This window comes from Schistocerca piceifrons, chromosome X (assembly GCF_021461385.2).
Source record: "Schistocerca piceifrons isolate TAMUIC-IGC-003096 chromosome X, iqSchPice1.1, whole genome shotgun sequence".
NCBI lineage: Eukaryota > Metazoa > Arthropoda > Insecta > Orthoptera > Acrididae > Schistocerca > Schistocerca piceifrons.
The window spans coordinates 807164140-807182272 of record NC_060149.1 but is presented as its reverse complement, the minus strand read 5'-3'; the positions used below and the strand labels follow the sequence as shown (position 1 = coordinate 807182272).

Below are 18133 nucleotides of genomic sequence, written 5' to 3'. Positions count from 1 at the left end.
CCGATGTGCCGGCCAGCCTGGATGTGGTTTTTAGGCGGTTTTCCACATCCTACTAGGTGAATACCGGGCTGGTCCCCACGTTCCGCCTCAGTTACACGAGTCGCAGACATTTGAAACACATTCACACTATTTCACGAATTACACCAGACGCAGACAGCTGGGGTACATTAATTCCGTCCCAAGGGGTATGGGGTGGCGGCAGGAAGCACCCCAAACAATTAACCATGCCAAATCCGTACTGAACCCTGCCGACCCTGCGCACAACACAGGATACAGGCAGTAGCAAAAGAAAGAAAAAAAAGAAAGAAAGTATAATTTGTTTCGTAAATTTTGATTATTTGGCGCTGTATCCACGATATTATAGTCGTAAAATACTAGTGACTTGACGAGTAATTAGTTCTTACTGTACACTCCATCTGACTTCGTCCCAGGAGCATTAACTATCTAGTATATAAACACCAAATCATTTGGTAACGAGCCTCTGGGGACCCTGAACTCCCCGTAATAAAGTACTCAGCAAACAGATCTGAACAACCTCTACTAGTTATTCTGCAACGTTCATATGCGCTCTATCGACGCACGAAACTTCTAATGCAACTCCACTTCTCTCCCAACAACTTGCTAGCATAAACAGAGTCTCGTTATTCTAGTTTAAAATTCGAGTGAATGGCTCTGAGCACTATGGGACTCAACTGCTGAGGTCATTAGTCCCCTAGAACTTAGAACTAGTTAAACCTAACTAACCTAAGGACATCACACACATCCATGCCCGAGGCAGGATTCGAACCTGCGACAGTAGCGGTCGCGCGGTTCCAGACTGCTGCGCCAGAACCGCGCGGCCACTTCGGCCGGCGTTTAAAATTCGAACCATCCACCATCACAAACTTATGGTCGTCGTCGTGAATAGTATATGGCAGCTTTATTACTAAAAATTAATTTGTGTTAATAATGGATTTAAGAAAGAATTCATTCTCAAACTACAGGAAACATTAAATGCCATATTATATTAAATATACTAACACACCGCGGAACACAAACCGCTAGACTCCACAGCTGTCTACCCACTGACTGAATTAGGTGTTACTTCCTTTTTAAGTAAGGTATATGTTTTATTCTGGAAAATGCTTCTGACATGCATGCATCCTCTACTGAAGTCCTGTCAACCTAATTTCAACGAAACAATGGGCACTGTCTACTGAACTGGAATAGTTTGCAGTACTCATGCACTGCCACAATTTGCTGTTACATAAGTTCTTTGTCCTCTAAATTATAATAACGTATCTGGATTTGCCGTAAATTTTGCTGTGATCCATGCTGATGTACCTGATCTTCTGTGCGGCGTGACTGTATGTATTTCAACAATGAATGCAATGAAAAGCCGAGATTCTGCAATCCAAATAATTAAAAAATTAATTCGTATTCGTCTCTTAACTTCCCCATAATCAGCTGGAAAATCGATTATAAACACGCAAGCAATATATTAAAAATCATCTTTCAAAGTCGGCATGCGGATTCGGAGTTAAAAACAATTGTTACTTAGTTCTTTCACTATTAATTCAGTACCACGTAAAACAGTCTTGCTGCTAAATGTACAGGATGTACGATAATAGCGAAAGCTGACAATAGAAGCAAGAACGTTCTAGTAAACAAGGATCAGCAAATGAGCCGTTGCGAATCTGTGGTTGGGAGCCGCCACAGACCTCATTGTGAAATATTATTCTAGCTAGTATAAATTTATTCTAAATGTAAATTTTTCGATTAAGTCCCCATGTAGCTAAACTCAAATGTCGCCCATGGCTGGGAAATGTAGCACGGCATCGCCATGTTTTGTTGCTGACGCGCCATTATGGTCAGAAATGGAAAGGTCGAGCAGGGCCTGTACATCGGTCCCCTAGTTCAGCTGACCTCAGGCCTCCGAATTTTTCTGTCTAGAACCATCTCGAAAGTTAAGTGAAAACCGCTCCCGCTTATACGGTTCAAGAACCGGAGCAGTGAATTTTATAGTCTTTTCAATATTTAAGAAATGATCCGTGTGTGTTTGAAAGAACTTGTAATCCACTACAGTGACTAGTGCCGTATTACATTCAAATGCGAGGACAACACGTCGAACACCTCCTTTGTACCATAAACTGTATGTTGTATAACGTGAAGGAGTAGTATTGTATTTCATGTCAGGGTAGACCCCTGGTGATATTCGAGCCCAATTTTCGGCGAATTTAACCCAAAAGTTTACATTTAAAAAATTTTGTACTAACGAAGGCAATATTACATACTGAAAGCAGTGGCGGGTAGCAACCACAATTTCGCAGTTAATCACGCTAACAACTATTTTGCAGACACATGTTTACTGATACGTTCTCGCTTCTATTGCCGAATGCTTTCACTCGTATCAGATTTCGCTATTGATTATGATTCTACCGCTACACTCCGCAAGCCACCTTATGGTGTGTGGTCGGAGGTTCGGGTCCTCCCTCGGGCATGTGTGTGTGTGTGTGTGTGTGTGTGTGTGTGTGTGTGTGTGTGTGTGTTGACCTTAGCATAAGTTTGTTCAAGTTAAATTAAATTGTGTGTAAGCCTAGGGACGGATGACCTCAGCAGTTTGACCCCATAGGAACTTAACACAAATTTCCAATTTGCGTATCGCATTATTGGCCTAGAGTTCCCTTCTGGATAGTTCAGCTACCTGGTGCATCTCTTTTTTATTTGAAGCCTCTTCGGCGACATGAGCGTCGTTGATAATGGCAATACACGCAACCGAGCAAAGAAAGTCCCCGACCGTCCGGGAATCGAACCCGGGGTCCGTTGATCGAGCGCCAGCAACGTTAACTCTACCCCTTTGTCCTGTTCTAGTCACAAACGGTTAACGGGTAGAACGATTGCTGTTAAGCTTCTGAATGGGCTACGATCTCTCTGATATTTATCTTGATGGTCTTTTCGAGGGATATATGTAGAAGGAAGCAATATATCGATTGACACTTCTAGAAACGAACGCTATCGGAATTATCAATAAACCACAGTGTGATACAGAACGGCTCTCTTACAGCGTCTGCTACCGGAGTTCACTGGGCATCTCTGTGACACTTCTGCGCTTACTAAATGAACCTGTTACGAATTGTGCTGCTCTTTTTTGGGTCTTCTCTATTTCCTCTATCAGTCCTATCTAGTATGGATCCCAGAGAGCTGAGGAATATTCAAGTAACGATAGAACGAGGGTTTTGCAAGCTACCTCTTTTGTTGAGGACTACATTTTCTGAGGATTCTACCAACGAATCTCAGTCTGGCGTCTGCCTTACCAGCGATTAATTCTGTGTGGTCGTTCCTGTTGAAACTGCTCCGTACGGATACTCATAGGAATTTTCTGTTTTCTGTTTCCAGTTGTTGTTATGTGACCAGGTAATCATACAATAACCGGTCTTTCTGTCTATGTATATGGCAAGGAAAGCGTTTCTGAAGAAGAGAAATTTGTTAACATCGAGTATAGATTTAAGCGTCAGGAAGTCGTTTCTGAAAGTATTTGTGTGGAGTGTAGCCATGTATGGAAGTGGAACATGGACGATAAATAGTTTGGACAAGAAGATAATAGAAGCTTTCGAAATATGATGCTACAGAAGAATGCTGACGATTAGACGGGTAGATCACATAACTAATGAGGAGGTATTGAATGGAATTGGGGAGAAGAGGAGTTTGTGGCACAACTTGACTAGAAGAAGGGATCGGTTGGTAGGACATGTTCTGAGGCATCAAGGGATCACCAATTTAGTATTGGATGACAGCGTGGAGGGCAAAAATAGTAGAGGGAGACCGAGAAATGAATACACTAAGCAGATTCAGAAGGATGTAGGTTGCAGCAGGTACTGGGAGATGAAGAAGCTTGCACAGGATAGAGTAGCATGGAGAGCTGCATCAAACCAGCCTCAGGACTGAAGACCACCACAACAACAACAACAACATATGCAATACGTTACATTTGTTTACGTTGTGGGTCAATTGCCACTCCATGCACCTAGCGTCGATCCATTGCAGGTTTTCCTGCATTTCGTGACAATTTTCTAGCATCGAGACTTCTCAGTATACAACAGCATCATCCACGAAAAACCTCAAAGAACGTCTAGCATTATCTACTGGGTCATTTACATATAATGTGAAGAATAATGGTCCTGTAACACTGCTTTGGAGATGCCCGAAGTTATTTTTAAGTCTGAAGACTGCTCTCCGTTGACAATGAAACGCTGCGTTCTGTTTGCTAGAAACTCATCAATCCAGTCATATAGCTGGTCTGATTTTCCGTATGCTCATGCTTTGTTCATTAGGTGGCAGCGTAGAAAGCTGGGTTTCACAGGATCTTTGTTTGCGGCACCCATGTTGATTTCTACAGCGGATATTTTCGGTCTCCAGAAATATGAAATGAAATAATCGTGTGGCATTGATGGCCAGGAGGCCTCATCTGGGGAAGCTCGACGGCAGAGTTGCGAGTCTTATTTCAGGCAATGCAACATTGGGCGACTTGCGTGTCGGTGATGCTGAAATGATGATACGATACCCAGTCCACTAGCGGAGAAAATCTCCATCCCGGTCGGAAATCGAACCCGGACCCGCTGCATGGTAGGTAAACACGTTACCACTCAGCTAAGCAGGCGGACAGAGATGTCATAATACGTGAGCATAAAACACGTTCCACGATTCTACAACAGACCGGCGTCAAAGTATAGGCCTGTATTTTTGCGCGTCTGTTCGACGACCCTTGCTGACCTGCGCTTCTTTTCTATCATTAGGAACGTTTCGTACCTCCACGGAGCTGCAATTCACCGCAGGTGCAAGTTCTTTCTCATACTCTGTGTAGAATCGTATTGGTATCCCGTCAGGTCCAGTGGCCTTTCCTCTGTTGAGCGACTTCAGCTGGTTTTCTGTCCCGTGGTCATTTAATACGACGATTTAAAGGAGGAAGTATAGTGCGGTCTTCATTTGTAACACTGTTTTAGAAAAAGACGTTTAGTATTTCGGCCTTTCTCCGTTTCAATGCTATTACGGTCACAAACTGTCTAAGACACACAGATGGCTTCGATCCGTTTACTGATTTAACGTAAGTCTAAATGTTGATAAGACTTAAAGTATATCCATATTAACCCTTAAGCATTTCTCAAGCTTATTAATCCTGTAATGTATATTACGAAACAACACGTGAATTGTCACGTATTTCCTGACCAGATATTCCCCAGGCTCTCCCGGAGTTTATATACATGGCAACGACCTGTATAAACAGTTGAGTAGATGTAAACAACAGGTTATATACGTCTTTGATATACGGTATCGTTAAAACCTGTAACATCGCTGCCACAGTTCATACACCGCTAAAAACGCACCGACACATAGCATGCATGAATAACAAACCTCTCCACAATCACTGAATTTCAACGGATAAACGGACGATGGTGAAATATACCGGTCATGCTAAATTTTATAGTTAGCCGAATGCCGGGCCCGTTTCTCATCTCCGGCTCAGTATCACGATGCAAAAAAACAGTTAAAATACGATCTGCATAGTTAACATGCTTCACAGATGGATGACGTACCACAACCTCAGTGCCTTTGGGTAACTGAAAATTGACAGGACCCCCACAGAATTGAGTAAAGCATACAGGAAAATAGCAGATAATAAGCTTAGCATTACTGTGAGAGATCGGTGTGTTATTGGTGGCCACGTGTGTGATGGACACAGCTACTCTCACGATTTTGGTGATCATAATCTCGCTATGAGGTATGTGGTGTATCTGCAAAACGACAGCTTACAGTCATGGTGAATACGTTTTTCATCTATGGAGAAACATGTCTGCTATGTACGCGTATTAAGAATAACTTGAAGAGATCTTACAAGGAGCGCGTTTGACACTTTTACCAACGAAAGTACAAATCTGTCCAGATAGCAAATGTGTCAAAAAATGGGTCTGCTAAACTATGGACATCACACACATCCATGCCCGAGGCAGGATTCGAACCTGCGACCGCAGCGGTCGCGCGGTTCCAGACTGTAGCGCCTAGAACCGCTCGGCGACTTCAGCTGGCGATAGCAAATGCGTATTAGTTGTATGTAATAACAATACTGATGCTTGCGTGTTTAACTTCATGTCAAGGCAACCATGTGTAATGCATTAGAAAGCAAGAATGGTGTGAACTCAAGATGGTGTGAACTCGAGAACAACCTGCAGAAGCCTGTTTAGGTAACTAGGGATACTAACTACTGCTTCCCAATATATTTATTCTTTAATTAAATTTGTCATTAAAAACTTATCACTTTTTCAAACCAACAGCTCAAATTCATGGGCTCAATACTAGAAATAAGAATAATCTTCACAAGGATTTAAAGTCACTTAGTCTTGTACAAAGAGGTGTGCATTATTCAGGAACACACATTGTCAATAACTTGCCAGCAGCCATAAAAAGCTTAACAACCAAAGTACAATCTAACTTCTGCACCATTTCAGAACAGTAATGAGTTCATTGTAAATAAGTATTATAGTAGTTGTATTATACGTTTATTACCTTATAAATAAATAAATAAAACTTTTTTATTTTAAATTCAGAGCATTAGTATTTGTAAAATGATCCTTTCATATAGTGTTCATTAAAAAATAACGATCATTCCACTTGGGACCTGTGGAATGGTACATTAGCTTATTTGTTTGAGTTGTAAATATTTGTCATGTATTGTTGTTTTTCTGCCATGTTCTACATCCTGGAAGACCTCCTCACTACGGATCAATTGGAATGAAAGTACATCTAATCTAATCTAGAAGTTATAACAATTTTTTTGACCAGTAGGGACATATTGTCATTATAAAGTACGTTACACGAATTTGTATAATTTTTAATGTTTTTACAATTTGCTATTGGTATTGCGGTCTGTTTTGTTTATAATTACAAGGTGCCAGAAGAAGGTCCACGTATAGACCGAAATTTAATAGCGACTTAATAAAGTTTATGACAGCAGCTGGTGATACGTCTTTAATGAAAAGTGAAATAATTGTCTAATAAGGTGTAGGCGATTGCCCTTAGTCAGCGGGATAGACTTCTGAGAGGAAGAAGAGACCCAGTAAAGGAGAGGCTAACCTCGAGCGAGTGCCGTTCCACCGGCGGTGAGTCCGCTTGCCGGCCCGTCAGAGTCGGACGCAGCAGGCGCGGCGTCGGCGGAGAGCGCCAGGGCGATCCCCACACTCAGACACAGCCAGCCGCTGGGCCGCATGCCGTCCTTCTGCCTGCGTGACCACTCGCGCTCCGCTTCCCCCAGTCTAACCCACTTCTTCGCGGACCGCGCTGCTACGGCCAGTTCCCGCGCGTAACCGTAAACTCGAGACCGGCCTTCTGCCGGCCGCCGGAAGTGGTTTCCTGCACGCGATTGCCGAAAAGCGGCGGCTATCTCGGCCAATTCTGCCTCCTCCTTCACATGCGACTCGTTATAAGATACGCTACGTTCTGTCGGGAGGTACGTATACAGAAAGTCATTTCTATTGACCAATTAAGACAACGGAAAACGCAACGAAGGAGCCGATTTAGACTACTGGCCATTAAAATTGCTACACCACGGAGATATACTACAGGCGCGAAATTTAATCGACAGGAAGAAGATGCTGTGATATGCAAATGATTAGCTTTTCAGAGCATTCACACAAGGTTGGTGGCGACACCTACAACGTGCTGCCATGAGGAAAGTTTCTAACCGATTTCTCATACACAAACAGCAGTTGACCGGCGTTGCGTGGTGAAACGTTGTTGTGAAGCCTCGTGTAAGGAGGAGAAATGCGTACCATCACGTTCCCGACTTCGACAAAGGTCGGATAGTAGCCTATCGCGATTGCGGTTTATCGTATCGCGACATTGCTGGTCGCGTTGGTCGAGATCCAATGACTATTAGCAGAATATGCAATCGGTGGGTTCACGAGGGTAATACGGAACGCCATGCTGGAATCCAACGGCCTCGTATCACTAGCAATCGAGATGACAGGCATCTTACCGCATGGCTGTAACGGATCGTGCAGCCACGTCTCGATCCCTGAGTCAACAGATGGGGACGTTTGCAAGACACCAACCATGTGCACGAACAATTCGACGACGTTTGCACCAGCATGGACTATCAGCTCGGAGACCATGGCTGCGGTTACCCTTGACGCTGCATCACAGACAGGAGCACCTGCGATGGTGTACTCAACGACGAACCTGGGTGCACGAATGGCAAAACGTCATTTTTTTCGGATGAATGCAGGTTCTGTTTACAGCATCATGATGGTCGCATCCGTGTTTGGCGACATCGCAGTGAACGCACATTGGAAGCGTGTATTCACCATCGCCATACTGGCGTATCACCCGGCGTGATGGCATGGGGTGCCATTGGTTACACGTCTCGGTCACTTCTTGTTCGCATTGACGGTACTTTGAACAGTGGACGTTACATTTCAGATGTGTTACGACCCGTCGCTCTACCCTTCATTCGATCCCTGCGAAATCCTACATTTCAGCAGGATAATGCAAGACTGCATGTTGCAAGTCCTGTACTGGCCTTTCTAGATACAGAAAATGTTTGACTGCTGCCCTGGCCAGCACATTCTCCAGATCTCTCACCAACTGGAATCGTCTGGTCAATGGTGGCCGAGCAACTGGCTCGTCACAATACGCGCAGTCGCTACTCTTGATGAACTGTGGTATCGTGCTGAAGTTGCATGGGCAGTTGTACCTGTACACGCCATCCAAGCTCTGTTTGACTCAATGCCCAGGTGTACCAAGGCCGTTATTATGGCCAGAGGTGGTTGTTCCCGGTACTGATTTTTCAGGATCGATGCACCCAAATTGGGTGAAAATGTAATCACATGTCAGTTCTAGTATAATATATTTGTCCAATGAATATCCGTTTATCATCTGCATTTCTTCTTGGTGTAGCAATTTTAATAGCCAGTAGTGTATTACTACTGAAGAACTGGCCCTGGACAAAATACTGGAACCCTTTCAAAGAGCACACTATGTCCGCCTAGGTAGTTGCGCGATCAGCGCCGCGGATTGTCAACCAAAGGGACTCGGGTTCGAGACCTGGCTGGGTCGGAAACTTTCTCTGCTCAGGGACTGGGTGCTGTGTTGTCCTTACATTTTTATCGTCATAATTAACATTTCAATATTGAGATAGGTGAATGGGCACGTCCGAAAGCCATTTTTTTTCAAAAAAAGGAAAAACACTGGTCGCTTTGGAGAGCTGTAGCTGGTATAGCGCTCGTACCGGCGGTCGCGTGACTGTCAGTCACTGACATAAGGCGTGGTAGAGAAATCATGTTAATCTGCCAGTCAGTTATTTGCAACCAGCCAGAATTGCGCTGTACCAAAACTACAGTTCGTCAGGTTTGGCACAGTGCATAAATGTCGTAGCAAATGGTAGGATTACAGGAACTGTTGGGATGGAAAGAAACATAAATTAATGTGGAAAACGATGGAAAATCCGAGATGGAATGTAACAATATTATGAAAAGGGAAGTTATTCCTCACCATATAACGGAGTTGATGAGTCGCAGATGGGCACAACAAAAAGACTGTTCCAAATAAGCTTTCGACCAGCAATGCCTTCCTCAAAAAAAGACCACACACACACACACACACACACACACACACACTCATGCAAACGCAGCTCGCACACACGACTGTAGTCTCTGGCAACTGGAGCCACACGCACGGCTGTAGTCGTGTGTGCGAGCTGCGTTTGCTTGAGTGAGTGTCTGTATGTGCGAGTGTGACTGGCAAGTGTTGTAATGGTCAGTGTGTGGCGAGCCCTGCATCATACAACCATGCTAATGGTACTAGCACTTGCAGGGTGTAACATAGATGGCAGGAAAGTCCACTGAATGGCTCTGGAATTGCTGTTGGATATGTTTGTCAGTCGTGGACAATCCATCGGTCCTCCTTCCTTGCGATGTATATCAAACATCCAGATTCTATATGTCATGCTTGCGTTCCTTCCTATGTCCCTTGCTGCCATCAATGGATATTGGTGGTGTCCGCATAACCAGTGTGATGTGCAATACAATGATAGGGCCACCCAGACTCTGGCAGCCCCAAAATGTGGCCTCTCTCAAAATTGTTTTGGTGGACCAACTATTGCTGAACTTACCACGTGGTCATAGTGTATGTGTAGGTGACGTTCTAATGATACTACCTGTTGTTGTATTGGCCAACAGAGCCATTTGGGACCCTCTCATGTCATTCTATGGGCATGACTTCATGACCCCATCCATGCTTCTCGAGTGCGAGGCCGACCAGGCAAAAGTAATCATTGGCGTAGCTAATGGTGTGCAATATACCGACCCAGCTTGCAGTCAATGTGTTGCGTCCTCCAGAGTGCAGCTCTTTTAATGGCGCAGGAGGTTGTAGTATATTCCTAAATTCCTGTCTGTCCACATCACTGTCCTATGGACCGTAGAAACTGATGGCCATTCATGCTGCCCTTTGTTGTATACATTCAGTATCTCCTGTTATACTTATGAAGTATAGACTCCAAAAACATGAGCAGTATTCTACAATGGGCTACCCAAGAATTTTTGGATACTGATGACACTTTTCCAGTATCCTACCAAGGGACCAATGCACCTGCATTACTTCTGGTCAAGCCTGCGTGATCATTCCATTTTGTAAACGTCACAAGCTGTTGCACCCAGGTATCTGTATGAATTGACTGATTCCAACTGTGACTGTCTGTCCCGATAGCTGAGTGGTCAGCGAGGTGGTCTGTCATGCCAAGGGGCCCAGGTTCGATTCCCTGCTGGGTCCAAACTTTTCTCTGCTCAGGGATTGGGTGTTGTGTTGTCCTCATTATCATTTCATCATCACCAGTGGAAGGCAATGGGAAACCACCAGTGGAATCACTTCCCTAGATGACCATGCAGTGGACCTCTCTGACAAGGCTTCCCCCATGACAAGATCTGCCGTAAGGCAGAACACAGAGTAAGTAAGTAAAAATTGTGACTCATTGGTACTGTAGTAATAGTCTGCAGCTTGTTGTCTTTTGGTTGGCATTGCTGCCTCTAGAGATCGTGGGGTCTTGGTTTTGATTCACAGGTAGGTCGGAGATTTTCTTCACTTGGAGACTGAGTGACTGTCCTAAACATTTCACCTCATCTTCATCACAAAGAAATGGAAGTGGCATCAAATAGAAAGACTTGCAGAAGGTGGCTGAGCAATCCCAGATGGAGGTCTTCTTGCCAATAATGCCACATCATTTTACTCTAATACTAGGACATTATGTTTTCATTACATTTCATGAAGTCTGAATTCTATATTTGTGAACATTTAAGGCAAGTTGTCAATCTTTGCATCACTTAGAAATCCTATCAATGTCTGGCTGAATATTTGAGATACCATTTTCAAACATTAAATCATTATAGACAGGTGCATCATCTCTGAAAAGTCTGAAGTTTCTATTGTAATTGTCTGCCAGCTCCTTAATATACAACATGAATGGCAAGGGTCTCAACACACTTTCCTGACATACACCCTAAGTTAATTCCATACCTGTCAGTCACTCACCATCCATAATAACATGCTGCAGTCCCCCCAACAAAAAATCCTCAATGCAGTCAAAAATTATTTTTAATTCCCAACATGATTTTAATTTTATTAATTATCATTGGTGTGGTATTGAATAAAATGCTTTTCAGGAGTACAGAATACTGCATTTATGTGATTACCTTGATATATAGCTTGCAGGATATCATGTCAGAAAGACGGACATTTCGCAGTGCATGATCAAAGTATTCAAAATCTGTGCTGATGAGTAAGGAGGAGGTCACTCTTTTCTACAACTAGACATCTTATTATGTTTTGGCTCAGTATTCTACAACAGATGGATGTTACAGATAATGGATGATATTTTTTTATATAAACTTATACTACCTTTCTTCTGAACTACTTTCTAGGACTGTTCTTGAATTAAGAGGCTCAATTCTAGCTCTTGGTAGACTGTCAGTAATTTTTAACAACAGGGTGTTTGAATTCATGTGGCTACTACCAGCATGCTATCTTTCAAACAGTTCATGGATTATGTTGAAATGTATAATGAACTGCTTTACAATCCGTTCAATAGAAACTGTGGGGGTAGTAATGGTTCCTTGCATTATCCTCAATGCAATCATTTCAAGAGAGGTTAATTGAATTCATAATAGACTGTTGTCCAACAGCTAATATTTTGTCCTCTTATGTCCAACAGATCTTGCCAGGTTAAAATACCAAATACAGTATGAAGGACAGTCCCTCCAGAACCAAACCCACATGGCAACAGTTTCAGATGCAGTTAATTTCTTGTTCATAATTGGTAAATGTGGACTCTGCCTGCATTTTGGCTGTGATCCAGTTGTTACACCAAGAAGTTACAATTTCCAAAACAGTATAATTATCCTTTATGGAACAGATTAGATTAATTTGCTTCTTAACAGAACTGAATTGTTGTTGAATGTCACTCAAATTGTACTTAAGTACAAGTTTAACAGTTCTTGTTGAAACGACCATGTCTGATTGTGTTTCAAGCAACATAACTGTTTTCTGTGTTAGTATTTGCTATAGCTCACATACTGAGAAGCCTAAGAAACAACATGTCATATCAACAAGATAAAGTTTCTTAACAAAACAACAGGACACTGACAAGACAAAAACTTCCCCTTACACAAATTAACACAAAACTCTTTCATCCTTCTATCAGACATGTGCCTAGAAAACAACAAAGTGAATTAAGAAGGCAAGATGTAGAGACTAATCCAATGAAGTTTCCCACAGGAAGAAAGTAGAGTGCACTCAACAGAAGCTGACCGGAGATTTTTCTCAAGGGTGATGTTGGAGAAGTCCATAGTCCTGCTGCAGTAGCTCCTACTGGGCTCTGACTGAAGGGTGAGGATTAGCCACCACATTAGTTGGCCCAGAGTGTTGGTGGAGAACTGCCAATGAATGGAACTGTGACACTATAAATAGTCTGTTTGCAGAGGTACACTTGTGGATCTATTTCCCTGCATGTGACTCGTGTCTCCATCTGAAGGGTTGCAAATCCTTCAGACATATTGCTGGTATATGACACTTTTACTACAGCATTAAAGAAAGACACTATTGCAGAAACAATCAGAATTACAGTAAACATGGTTAATTAGTTATAAATGCTAGAGTAAGACAATTAATATAATACAGATGAACTTCTTGTGGTAACCTGTGGAATAACTTTTAATTATACATGCACATTATATATAATAGCTGCAGTTCTATATTTGTGCAACACAATTCACATAAGCATATGACTAAAAATAAACACATTATTCACACTTGCTCACACTACACATGTCTACACAGATTGTTCGAGTGTCCGAGACTGATTTGTTTGCTATGAGATGATGCATTGGCCTCAAAGTCTGGACAGAGATCTTGAAATGCTCACTTCTTGGATTTAGGAACAGCTGGTCTTCCACTTGGTCAGTCGTCATCATAGTCTAGCATTTCCACAAGAAGGCTACCCATAAATAACTTTACATGATTGACATGGATGAGAATTGAATGAAAAGGTAGTTGTTGATTAAAGTGACTCTCCACAAAACCTCTAAGATTGGATATGGTTCCTTCCTAAACTTCTTAAACTTTTTGACCCAACTCTTCTTTAACACTATTTTGCTCAGGTAGATGAGATCTCCAACCTGATGCTGTGATGCAGCTGCATGGCAATCATGTTGTTTTGCATGATAAAGACAGTATTGATGATTCCATTGTATCACTGCCCTCCATACCACCTTTAGTTTATGTGCTAATTCCTTCATACATTCATTGCTCATTCCAATGACTGACTAGGCAAAGTGCAAGGCTGAATGCATCCTTCTACTGTATATGATTTCAGACAGACTTTTGCCAGTTGACACGTACATTTTTGCATTCTAGACACTTACAACATATGTCTGGGAAACATCCCAGTTATAATGCTCGCTGCTCATGTGGTGGCTAACCATCTTAATGACTGTTTTGTAGGCTCACTCGGTGTGCCTATTTCCTTTTGGTGCACTGGTGCAGTTCTTAGCTGTGTTATTTACATCTTCTTACAAGTCTGTTTAAGCAACTCACTCATAACATCCATTCCTTGATCACTGATCATGCTTAACGGTGATCCCAACTTTTCAATCCACTCTTTTACAAAAACTTGAGCGATGTCCTCTGCACTCTGATCACATATTGGTATCATGAGATGACATCTGGAAATTGTTATCTAACATGGCCAAAATGTATTTATTCCCATCTTTTGTCATAGGTAATGCTCCAGCAACATCCAATTCCACTCTTTTGAATGGTTCCATTGTCTATGGCAATTCTTGTAATGGTGCCAAAGTTCTTACAAAATATTATGTTTGTTTCAGGAGTCGCACTGCGAAAGAAACTCAAAAGAGTCTTGATAACTTTGCCACCAATTCATTTGAGCTATTTTGATGTTAGATTTTTTTTCCACTGTGTCCAGATAATAAAGAATCATGCTGTTCCATCATGATTTGTTCTCCTATTCTTTCCCGAATAGTTATGTGGTTTCCTTTACTAGTGATTTTGTACAGCAATCCATTTATTTTGTCAAAATTCAGAAACCTTGGAATTATTGCAGAGCCTTTAAATTCTGTGATACAGGAAAGTTCTTGACAGCCTCAATTAATCCTGGATTTGGATGGATGTCTTCACTGGTTGTAACATGTCCAAGGAAGTTCATTTGACTTTATTAAAAATGACATTTATCTATTGATAAAACCAGATTTGCACTTCTTATAAGCTTGAAAAATGCTTAAAGTCTCTTCATATGCTGCTTCATAGCTTTGCTGTATATTGTTATGTTTTCAAGGTATACAAGAGCTTGCATTTGGATAAGCCCTCCTAAAACTGAATTCATCAGGTGCTGGAGGGTAACTACCACATTGCTAAGTCCAAATGTTGTATGGAGGTACCTATACTCTCTGTTGCAGTAACAAATGAAGTTTCTGCTTGTTCATCTGGGTGCACTGTTCATCTTGGTCCATTTGTTAGATCACAAACTGAAAGAAATTCAACATCTGCCAAAGTAATGCAGGGTTTGGTAAGGAGTAAATGTCTGGTACAGTTACTGCATTCAGAGTTTGGTAACTGATTCAAAACCAGAACTGTCCTTCTAAATAAACAGTTTCTTTTTAAAAATAGCTATTGGTGAAAATCATGATGAATCTAAAGGATCTCTTCATTTTATAATTCCAACTTCCAGTTGCTCTTTGAGCATTTCTTCTAACAATTCTCCTTTGCTGTACAGTATTTGATAAGATTTCTGAATGATCAGTGCTGTATTTCCAATATATATACAATACTGAACCAAATTAGTGACAGGTAAATTCTAGTATTCTCAGAAAAGATCAACATACTGCAGTAAAACAAGTGCTAAAACTTTCTGCCATCAACTGTCAAATGTTCTATCTTATGCCAAATCTTGTTCTTTAGTGCACCATTAGCTTTGACTACTTGTTGCAATTTTTCAGTACTGCTGTAAAAATCTGTCTTCATTACTGCAACATATGAAACCTCATTTGCAGTTGCTGTTAGATCACTTTTACTTAGGCTCCACATTTCAGCAACATTTGTCTTTGTCCCTCGTGGCAATAAAACCTCATTACTCATGCTTTTTGTTGTTATTGGGACTCTAGTTACATTCTGCCTCACCATTGTAGCCACACCTGCACTTCTGGTGACATAAAAATGAATCTTATTGAACAACTCATATTCCTTTGATTGCTCAGTCAATAACAGAGCACCTTCTTTGCATCAGGATGTATTGGGTGTAGAGTGTTTTTCCTGCTCCCTAGGGAATTTTCTGAGGCTGATCAGTTCATACATCAACTCAGCGGGTTTGAACTGAATGCATCAGTCGGGTTGTCCAATCCCATGACTTCAATGTTGCTGTTGTCTTGAGTGTGCTCTGAAGAATAGCCTGATCTTTTTATTTGCAACAAATATCTCTGCCTTGTTGGCGAACAAGAAATCAAATCCAAGTACACCGTCATAGCACACATTTCATTATTTGAAACGATTTGCACCCCTTCTGTGAACTTGTCTTAGCCTAAATATAATTCTACATCAACCTTCTCCATGATTACATAGGTGTCCACCATTTAACCCTCACATCTTTAACACAGGCAGCCTTAACTTATCCACTTTATCTATGAATCACCATATTAGTGAGGTCTGTGCTCCTGTGTCAACAATAAGCTCGAGTTTTCCTCCACAATATAAAGAACCTATCACAAAGTAATTTTTGATCTGATTCTTGGTGGAACTAACAGGAATCACTGTCTTGGGCAGGGGGTGGATGGTGTGGTGGCACATGTATCCCCATCCTCAATTACCGATCTGCTAGGTTGTCTGTTAGTGACATTACTTTTCTTTTATTGCGGCTATCTCTTGATACATGAACCTATATCCCACAATTACAGCAGACTCATTTCTTGTTAAAATCCTAGTGCTTGTGATGAGGCTTCTTACATCTGTAACATTCTACAGTTGTGTTTAATACATTACACTCTCCTCCTCACATAACATTTGATGGGCTTAATGGTTCCTAAAAGGTCTTACAGCATGCCAAGCTGACTGCTTTGCTACTTCCTCCCCATACAATACAGGGATGAATGTTTCCAAGCTCCCTGATTAACTTTGAAGAGCTGAATATGATACTCAGTATTGCCTTCTACCAGCTCATACATATTTGAGTGTCAATGTTCCAAATTCTGTTGGCAGGCTGCTCAGTAGATCCATCCCACCACATCTGCAAATTATGAAGTTTCTCTCTGTAGAATCTGACTGGATTTTAGTGTTTAAATCTCTGGACAACTGTGGTTTTGAACTTATTGTAATTTTATGATTTTACACATGTGGGCTCCGTGCTAATGAAATATTGTGCAGCTACCTGAATTCTTAATTTAGCAACTGATAACCTACTGGCATCAGTCAATGAACCCAACAAGTCAGCTCCTTCGAGTTTCTGAAGAATTCTTTCACACCTTCCTCAGGTTTACCGTTTAACACTGGTACTAATGGCAATAATAAAAAATTCTTTATTGGGTCAGGCTGCATGAGTTATCATTTAACTATTTATTTAGGAGACTATGCTCATTCTGTCAGCTTGTAACTGTTGAGTCACTTTTTGCAATTCATTTGTAGCAGTTTAGAGATTGACCATGTTACTCTGACTGGATTCTGCCATTTTGACTAATGTGCACTAATTTGTACCTCAAGCACAGGAAAAAGTGTTACAAATCCATTGCTGCCTTTTGTACTATAGCAAAACTGAGCAGATTGATCTGAATTCCAGTGTTGGATGTCCTTGTGTTGTTGGATGATGGCAATGCTGCTGCTTCACCATGGAAAGAGGCCAGAAACTCAGATGCTCACAGTCTGTTGCACCTCATCAGGACAGTTTCCAAAATTTATCCCTATCCTGACACTGGTTCTGTAAGGAGACTCCATCCTCAGCCTAAGACCTCTCATACTAGTTATAAGGAAATGTAGCAATGTGTCTCTGAAGAACATAAATATGCAAGCACTGATTAAGTAACATTCACCAGTTTATTCCCATAAAAGAGTTTATAATACTGTAAACACTATGCCAATCTATCATCACTATGTCTAATCCTGGATAATTATGGGCTTAGAGAGACTCCATCATGAGCTGAGAAAGAGAGAATTACTTTAGGTCTGAGCCATGCGTGTTAGGTCAGCTTTACCATGTGCAGGTAGCCAGTGACTCACTGTGTAGGTACAATGCAGCCAGTGTCCTATTGTACTGGCACAAGTAGTTCAAAAGCACTTCAAGATGGTGGTATTTCACATGTATGTATGCACTAGACACTGCATGCAAGCCTCTAACCCTTACACTGTGTATCTTTCACATCAGCTTTGTAACAAATTTCATACATGTGGCCTATGTTCAGTTCACAAATGAATTCCCAGTTTCATTATGGGATAATATTCTGGAGGAACTTCTGCAATAATGCTAGTATGGTGAGTGTTATACTTATAACACAGAAAACACCATTTACTTTCACTACGTAATATTTTATTGGCACACGATAAATCAAAACACAAAGAAATA

At 41.6% G+C, this 18133-nt stretch overlaps 1 protein-coding gene across 1 annotated transcript in view; it reads right to left on the bottom strand.

The window, feature by feature from the left end:
• LOC124722716 overlaps positions 1-7237 on the bottom strand; it is a 79553-nt gene extending 72316 nt beyond the window's left edge. Inside the window, exon 1 of the mRNA XM_047247858.1 lies at positions 7105-7237. Within this exon, the coding sequence (XP_047103814.1) occupies positions 7105-7237 (133 nt within the window). The remainder of the gene's footprint in view (positions 1-7104) is intronic.
• Positions 7238-18133: the final 10896 nt, after the last annotated feature.